The sequence below is a fragment of the Gadus morhua genome, chromosome 6 (assembly GCF_902167405.1).
Source record: "Gadus morhua chromosome 6, gadMor3.0, whole genome shotgun sequence".
Lineage (NCBI taxonomy): Eukaryota > Metazoa > Chordata > Actinopteri > Gadiformes > Gadidae > Gadus > Gadus morhua.
Genome location: NC_044053.1, coordinates 3,233,203 through 3,242,163, shown reverse-complemented (window position 1 = coordinate 3,242,163; position 8,961 = coordinate 3,233,203). Strand labels below are relative to the sequence as shown.

Sequence of the window (8,961 nt, the reverse complement as noted above, 5' to 3'; positions counted from 1 at the left end):
CCCGCTCATTCACACACCGACGGCGGAGTCAAACACGCAGGGCGACAGCCGGCTCGTCGGGAGCAGTCAGGGTGAGGCGTCTCGCTCAGGGACACCTCGACACAGGAGCCGGGGATCGAACTAGCAACCTTCCGGTTACCAGCCAACCCGCTCTACCTCCTCAGCCACATGCCACCCGTGTGTGTGTGTGTGTACTGTTCAATACATTTGTGTTGTGTTGTTAATGTGAGAGCAATGATGACAGAATAACTGCCAAACTAGTCGGTGCTCAATGCTGATAGGGCGAGACGAGGTAAGGTAGGTGGTGGGCGGAGTCAGGGCCAGGTAGAGGTGGGAGGGGCTTTGTGACCTCACCTGTTCTGCTTTGAGCGTGAGCTCGATGAAGATCTGCTGCAGCTTCTCGTTCACAAAGTTGATGCAGAACTGCTCAAAGCCGTTGATCTGCAGAGGAGGAGGAGCACACAAACATTGTGTTAACACACTGGCGTTTGTGCGTTGGTGTGCCCGTGTAAATGCTCGTGCGTGTGTGTATGTGGTTCCCGTTACAACCTGGAAGATCTCGAAGCCGTATATGTCCAACACGCCCATGTTGAACTCATCATGGTCTTTCTGGATGGCTTTATTAATGGCCTGGGGAGAGACACGGGTAGGCAGACAGACAGAAAGGCAGTCACACAGACAGGCAGATCGATATTAGATAGAAAATGAATACATTTTAAGGTCCTCCTAAAGAGCGGGTTCCCAGGTCTACAGAATCCTTGGAGCTGAATAACTCATTTCAATGCATTATCCCCAACCATAGAACCAGTCAGCATAGCATCGTGTTTATTTGGCATCAATGTGTTAACACCACTGTGTTAACTTAGCATCAGTGTGTTAACTCAGCTTGTCAACACTAGCAGGTTAGCACCAGTGTGTTAGCATCAGTGTCAGCGCAGTACCAGCGCAGCACAGAAGCAGTATGTTGACTGAGCTTCGTTGCGTTAGCCCAGCGTGTTAACTTAGCATCAGTTTGTTAGCATCAGTGTGTTAGCTCCGGTGGGTTAGCACCAGTGTCAGCACAGTAGCAGTCTGTTGACTGAGCTTCGTTGCGTTTGCTCAGCATGTTAGCATTAGCATCAGTGTGTTAGCATCAGTGGGTTAGCACCAGTGTCAGCACAGTAGCAGACTGTTGACTGAGCTTCGTTGCGTTAACCCAGCGTGTTAGCATTAGCATCAGCGTGTTAGCATCAGTGTGTTAGCATCGGTGTGTTAGCATCAGTGGGTTAGCATCAGTGTCAGCACAGTAGCCGACTGTTGACTGAGCTTCGTTGCGTTAGCCCAGCGTGTTAGCATCAGCATTAGCATCACTATGGCGCACACACTCACGTCCACCAGGAAGTCGAAGAGGCGGGAGTACAGGGCCTTGGAGAGGGCGTCCCGGCTGAAGGAGGCCTGCTCCGTGTTCAGGGTCACCGCGATGGACTCCGTCTTCCCCCCCCACTTACTGTCCATGTTCCTGCTGGTCAGCTTACTGCACAGCCCCTCCTGGGAGATCCCCAGCAGGTAGGAGGGGAAGGCCAGGACTGGGGAGGGGAGGGGGGGGGGGGGGAGAGGGAGAGGAGGGGGGAGAGGAGAGGGAGAGGAGGGGGGCGGGAGGAGAGGGAACGGGAAAGGGAGGGAGAGAGGGAGGGGGAGGGAGAGAGAGGGGGGGAGGAGAGGAGAGGGAAAGGGAAAGGGAGGGAGAGAGGGAGGGGGAGGGAGGAGAGGGAAAGGGAAAGGGAGGGAGAGGGGGGGAGGAGAGGAGAGGCGAGAAGGGGGGAGGGAGAGGAGGAGAGGAGGAGGGAGAGGAGGGGGGAGGGAGAGGAGAGGAGAGGGAGAGGAGGGGGGAGGGGGAGGGAGTGGAGGGGGGAGGGAGGAGAAGGAAGGAGAGGGGAGGGAGAGAGAGAGGGTGAGGGAGGAGAGGGGGAGAGGGAGAGGAGGAAGGAGAGGGGAGGGAGAGAGAGGGGGGGAGGGAGAGAGAGGGGGGGAGGGAGGAGAGGAGGGAGGAGAGGGGGAGAGGAGAGGAGAGGAGAGGGAGAGGAGGGGGGAGAGGAGAGGGAGAGGGAAAGGGAGAAGTGAGGGGGAGAGGACACAACTCTGTGTTCTGTGTTTATGTTCGTGCCTGTGGATATCATGCATTTGTTTGTGTGTGTATGAAAGGGAAATATGTGTGTTTGTGTGTGCAAGTGTGTGTATGAAAGTGTAACATGTGTGCATGATAGGGTTATGTGTGATTGTGTTTGTAAGTGTATGAAAGGGAAATGTGTGTGTGTGTGTGTGTGCGCGAAAGCGTAATGTGGTTGTTTCTGTGTGTAGTAAGAAGTAATGTGTGTGTGCATATGAAAGGGTGATTTGTGTTAGGGTTAGTGTGTGTATGAAAGATCAATGTGTGTGTGTGTGTGTGTGTGTGTGTGTGTGTGTGTGTGTGTGTGTGTGTGTGTGTGTCTGTGTGTGTCTGTCTGTGTCTGTATCTGTGTCTGTGTGTCTGTGTCTGTGTCTGTGTGTCTGTGTCTGTGTCTGTGTGTGTGTGTGTGTGTGTGTGTGTGTGTGTGTGTGTGTGTGTGTGTGTGTGTGTGTGTGTGTGCTCTCACAGTCCTCGCTCTCCACCATGGCGTAGTTGTTCTCCTCCCTGAAGGAGATGTTCCCCAGGTGGAGGACGGCCGCCACCAGCTGGAGGACCGCCTCCTGCTCCAGGTCCGTCAGGCCAATCACAGCCATGGCCTCCTAGACGGACACACAATCAGACCAATCACAGACCAGGCCTCGGAGACGGACTGACACACAGACCAATCACAGACCAGGCCTCCTAGAAAGACAGAGAGACCAATCACAGAAAGTCCTCCTAGACATATAGACAAATGGGCCAATCACAGATGAGGCCTCCTGGACAGACACACAAACAGACCAATCACAGACGATATCGAGAGCAAACTGAATTGACCCATCAAGGCCATTGCTCCTTATAACCTGGTCAATGGCCGACAGACATGAACCTGTGGAAGGACAGACAGACAGACAGACAGACAGACAGACAGACAGACAGACAGACAGACAGACAGACAGGCAGGTAGGCAGGCAGACATGAACCTGTGGACAGACAGACAGATAGACAGACATTAACCTGTTGACAGACAGACAGACAGACAGACAGACAGACATGAACCTGTGGACAGACAGACAGACAGACAGACAGAAACCTGTTGACAGACAGACAGACATTAACCTGTTGACAGACAGACAGACAGACAGACAGACAGACAGATATGAACCTGTGGACAGACAGACAGACAGTCAGACAGACAGACAGACAGACAGACAGACAGACAGACAGACATGAACCTGTAGACAGACAGACAGACAGACAGACAGACAGACAGACAGACAGACAGACAGACAGACAGACCATGGTCTCGGCGAAGTCCTTCTTGTCGCTGACGTCCTCCACGGTGAAGGTAGCCGATTGGTTGAGGTAGAAGTAGTAGTCGGCGGTGGTGACCCCGAGGTTCTCCCTCTGCTCCTTGCTGGCCCCGTCCAGCAGCTGGGTCAAAGGTCAAAGGTCAGGAGGAGGAGCCAGAGGGAGGTGCGTCTTTAGAAGTGGATGTGGTTTTAAGGTTCTCCGTACCTTAAGGTCCCTGTGGTTCTCCGTACCTGGTAGTAGATGTGGTTCTTTGTACCTGGTAGTAGATGTGGTTCTATATGGTACCTTTGCTTCTCAGTACCTGGTAGTAGATGTGGAAGCTGCGTTCTCCCTGGTTCTGCGACACCACCCTCGACTTCTCCAACAGGAAGTTGGAGATCTTCCCTCCGTCCGGTTCTCCTCCACGACTGAACTGGATCTCAAAGTACTTCCCCTGGGAGCAGAGAGGGACCGGGTTCTAGTGGGGCTCCGTCCTCATCTTGTTCCTACTTCATGAGCACTTGGGTCTTCCTCCTATCCTTGGACAATAGTTCAGGCCTAGGACTAATAACTTGATTAACCTGTTGGATATTAGTGATGTGATTGTTTGGCTATTAATATTAACCCTGGTTAGTTTAATGAACGCCGTTTATTTACGTTTTTTTGAATACCATGGGAGCCATATTCACTTAACTAGTTCTAGTGTCGTCAGATATGAATCAAAGGACAGGACATAACCTTCATAACAACACGACCACAGTGTTGGGTGCAGCCATGCAGACCGGCTGATGGGGGGTTACCACAGGGTCCCCGGAGAGGCTTGAGGTCCCAGTGTGAACAGTCTTTAGTCTCTCACGACAGCTGGCCCTGACTGACTGTTACTACAGCTGGTCAGCTGACCGTAAATGACAGTTTTCTGAATGACTCCAGTGGTGCCGGGGTGAACAGTCTTTAGTCTCTCACTACAGACTAGGGCTTTGACTTTTGCCCAAAGATCATATTCAAATTTAGGTCGTTTATTAATATTAATATTTGAATATTTATTAATAATATTTTGACCATTAAATGCCTTAATTAAGACCTGGATTGGGCTTTGCGGGGTTTGTTTACCGGCGTTGCTATGGTTACCGGTCTTGTGCGTTCCAATGGTTTATTAGGTATCTAATAAATCTCTGTCTAATCAATACTTCATTCACTGCCTCTTCCGTGGTCGTTACAACATTATGAATAGACTGCGTCGGGTTCTCTGACGTCTCCCCCTCTTGGCCTGCCCATAACAGGTCCCAATATCAAGGGCTGCCTAATATTCGTTCGAGTTTTTGATATTCGAATTATATTCGAATAACGAAGTTCGGAGTCAAAGCCCTACTACAGACCCTGACTGACTGTTCTCTGAGGGACTATGGCGGTCCCAGTGTGAACAGTCTTTCGTCTCTCACTACAGACCCTGACTGACTGTTCTCTGAGGGACTCAGGGAGTGATCCTGACTGAGGAGACTCACAAAGCGACTGGAGTTGTTGTTCCGGACGGTCTTGGCGTTCCCGAAGGCCTCCAGCAGAGGGTTGGACTGCAGGATGATGTCTTTGACATGCTGGGAATCAGGAATATATCACAATGACTTTACAGTGAGGGTACATTAACTAAACATTGATGTATGTTAACATTCTTTAATTGCAGCAATAAGCATCAACTAACTAATTAACAGATAATGTTCTGTTGTTTAATACAGCAATGTTGTTCATGTAAGGTAAGGTACCACTAAAATAATCAAATTCATAATTTAATAATAACCCGAACCCATGGAACAGATATGTCAATATCTTACCTCTATGCTTATTCTACATAATGACGCTTATTACTCCATTAACTAATGTTAATTAATTGTTAACTAAGATACCTTTATTCTAAAGTTTTACCAAGCTATATTTTTTTTATTAAACGTATCATCGTGTTTCAGAATGGCTCCAGGAACGAGGAATGGATGGAATGATCGAACAAACAAGATTAAAAACCACCCAGAGAAAGGTCAACATTAAAAACATGTTTTGCAGCAGCCCATTGGATAGGACACCTGGTTCAGGGCGGGGCTTATCTCACCTGGACCTTGGCTCCGCCCCCGGACACCTTGGAGACGTAGCTCATGATGTACTTGGCCGCGACCGTCTTCCCCGCTCCACTCTCCCCGCTGACGGACAGAACACATCCATCACACCGTCATAACCCATAATGCACTCTGCCTCCGTGTTATAACACATATCACATATTATACACATATTATATAATAATAACAATAATTATAATAATAATACGTTTAATTTATACAGCGCCTTTCTCACACTCAAGGTCGCTTTACAGTGTCACGAGCACACACGGAACAAGATAGCACAACACGAAGTTCAACAACACAGGAAGTGGAAGACGGTGGAAGAGTAGAAGTGTTCTTTAAACAGAACGGTCTTGAGATGAGCTTTGAAGAGAGGGAAGGATATATCATATACAAATATATGTGTGTTATATCAAAGTATTTGCATCCCGTTTCCTGTTTCCTGTGTGGTACCTGATGATGACACACTGGTTCTCGGTATCGATCATCATGTTGCGGTACATGTTGTCTGCCAGGGCGTAGATGTGGGGGGGGTTTTCGTACTGGGCCTTGGGGGGGGGGGGGGGGGGGGGGGGGGGGTTAAACGTTACGTTGTGTGTGTAGTTGTATATTTAAAACTGTGCGTCAGCGGGTGTAGTATGTGTGGCCATTTACATATCTGCATCTTGAATCAGTCGGTGGGTATGCGTTTGAATATTTATGTGTGAATGAATGAATAAATGAATGAATGAGTGAGTGCCTGAATGAGTGTGTGTGTGTGAGTGAGTGAGTGATTGAGGGGGTTGGTGGCTGATTGTGTGAGTGAGTGAGTGAGTGAGTGAGTGAGTGAGTGAGTGAGTGAGTGAGTGAGTGAGTGAGTGAGTGAGTGAGTGAGTGAGTGAGTGAGTGAGTGAGTGAGTGAGTGAGTGAGTGAGGGAGTGAGTGAGTGAGTGGATGAGTGAGTGAGTGAGTGAGTGAGTGAGTGAGTTGGAGGCTGAGTGAGTGAGTGGGTGATGAACTCACAGCCCCCTGGTACAGCTCCACCTCGCGGTCGGTGAAGTAGGGCAGCTGTTTGAAGGGGTTCACTGAGATCAGGACCGAGCCGATGTAGGTCTGGGCCTCCGTCAAGGAACACAAGAGACGACCTCTGCCTCAGCCCAGCATCCCTCAGCCCATCACCCCGCCATCATTCTATCTCTCTGTACCCCTCCATCATTCTGTCCCTCCCTGTCTCTCCTCATCACGTCTCTCTCTCCATGTCTCTCTACATCGTTCTGTTGCATCGCCCCTCATTCACCCCCCTGTCTCTTCTCCAGCATGTGTTTTTCATGTGCTTCAGTACCTAACGATAAAGCATCATGGATGCTTGCGCCAAAAGTGACAGCGTTCTTAACACCACAGAAGACGTTTGGCGAAGGCCTGAGAATGATAATCAAACAACTCGCCAACTTTAAATAAAATCATCTTCTTTAAAAACCGTCTGAAACTGAAACCCAGGTGATGGAGGAGGGCGAGCGATCACCTCCCCTGTCCCAGAGACGCCTGACCTGGGCTGATGCCCCGTTAGGGTCAGGGTTGAGACACAGCAGTGAGGATACGAAGATGTAGTCGTCCATGTAGCGCTTCTTCAGGTTGTCCGTGATGGCGTCCTCGTTGATCTTGGAGAGCAGGACCATGTCGTCCACGCCGCTCACCTTCACATTCTGGGTCTGCCAGTGGTACTTCTCCTTACTCCCCTGGAGAGAGAGGGGGGGAGGGAGAGAGAGAGAGAGAGAGAGAGAGAGAGAGAGAGAGAGAGAGAGAGAGAGAGAGAGAGAGAGAGAGAGAGAGAGACCAGAGAGAGATCAGAGAGAGGGTGAGACCAGAGAGAAAGAGAGAGACACACACAAACACACACACACACACACACACACACACACACACACACACACACACACACACCAATAGACAGAGCAACAGACAAAAGGACAGACAGAGCAGACAGGCAGTGAAAGAAAGGGAGAGAGACACACAGTCAGAGACAATGGGGAACGAGAGAGAGAGAGATTAATAGCCATAGACTGCATCAATGGCTCTCCTTAAATCTCCCTCCAATCAGACGCCTCGCCCTGTCACAAACATAGCCCTCAAACCAAAGAGCTATAGGATGATGGGGAAATACACCACCGGGAAAGCGCCTCCCACTTTGTGTTCCTATGGAAACCATCCCATTACCTGCTCCTGTCATGGAATCTTGAAAGCAGACTTCTGACTTGCACAAAATGTCATGTACGTCACTTTTGCTCAAAGTTATTATGAAGATGCTATGAAGACGCATCCACCTACTTTTTTGAGTTTGTTTTTTTTCAATCTTATAGGCCTAATTATAACAATATGTGCTGAAAGTTACATAGTGCAAGTTAAACACAGATATCAGTGCTAGGGAAGGGTGACTAAAATGACTAAATCTTTCCTAGATTAGGGGATCTGACTTTGAAACATTTAATTCTCCGCATTCCTGCATCCCCCTGGAAGCGTGTTGGGAAGGCTGTCCAGACACGTCCAAACCCGTTGCCTGTCCCGCCATCCCTACGAGGGCTGCGGATGGAGTGTCAAACACTATGGGCCTGGATAATACCAGGATTATACCGGAATAAAGCGATGCTGGACCGGGGCGAGGAATAACCGAGCACACGTTTTGAAGAGCCACCGATCTGGTGTTTTGAAAAAGTATGGAAATACTAAAACGTTTAGCGGTCCAATACTTTTGTGTTGATATATGGGCCACTGACTATTCAAGTATTAACCTTAAACACCGAAACCAAAGGTATTTCAGTATGCCTGTTGATTGACATGTCCATTAATTTGCAGGAGTACCGTTTTATTCCGATTATTCTGAGGCTGGACCGAGTAGGAAAACATCATGACGGTTCCTAGGGTGAGTCCCCTCTTTGCATTGTGTTTTGATGATCGAACGGTTAAACTCCAAGTAGCCATAAACTCACCATTTCCACTCCTTCGACTTCCTTCTTTCCAGATCAAAACTAAGAAAACCGCCTTGATTTCAGGTGCAGCTTTCTAGTCCACGCGTTCTCCTTTCCCGGTAGGACCCTTCAGTCATCTCACTGCGTTGGGCCTTCTTCTTCACTCTTTCTTCCAACCCGTCTCCACAAAAAAAGTGTAGTTTAGTAGTTAAGTTACTTCCGAGTGCGGGGACCAAGACAACCTGAGCAGCCCCTGTCGTCCCACCTTCAGCCCTGAGAGAAGGGAGAGTCCGCTTCCTGAGCGCAACAGCGCCACCTGTGTACAGGTGAGGGAAAGGCCCGCCGCGGGGATTCTGGGTATTGGAGTCTTATAATGTACTGAAAAAAATACAATCGACTACAACTTCATATATCCCACATTACTTGTGTTAAGTCGACTGCTGCACCTCTCCCTGGACATTTCAGTAGGTAGTCTTATGTATTTATATTTAGCAGG

The 8,961-nt window shown here is 49.2% G+C and overlaps 1 protein-coding gene across 1 annotated transcript in view; it reads right to left on the bottom strand.

Moving 5' to 3' along the window:
* Positions 1–8,764, bottom strand: part of myo1eb (myosin IEb) — a 17,458-nt gene extending 8,694 nt beyond the window's left edge. The window contains exons 1-12 of the mRNA XM_030358051.1: positions 8,487–8,764; positions 7,101–7,238; positions 6,526–6,615; positions 5,977–6,071; positions 5,517–5,604; positions 4,921–5,010; positions 3,741–3,872; positions 3,425–3,559; positions 2,613–2,745; positions 1,369–1,565; positions 550–630; positions 355–441 (exon numbers count right to left, since the gene is read on the bottom strand). Coding sequence (XP_030213911.1) covers positions 355–441; positions 550–630; positions 1,369–1,565; positions 2,613–2,745; positions 3,425–3,559; positions 3,741–3,872; positions 4,921–5,010; positions 5,517–5,604; positions 5,977–6,071; positions 6,526–6,615; positions 7,101–7,238; positions 8,487–8,489 — 1,269 coding nt within the window. The 5' untranslated portion in view covers positions 8,490–8,764. The remainder of the gene's footprint in view (positions 1–354; positions 442–549; positions 631–1,368; positions 1,566–2,612; positions 2,746–3,424; positions 3,560–3,740; positions 3,873–4,920; positions 5,011–5,516; positions 5,605–5,976; positions 6,072–6,525; positions 6,616–7,100; positions 7,239–8,486) is intronic.
* Positions 8,765–8,961: the final 197 nt, after the last annotated feature.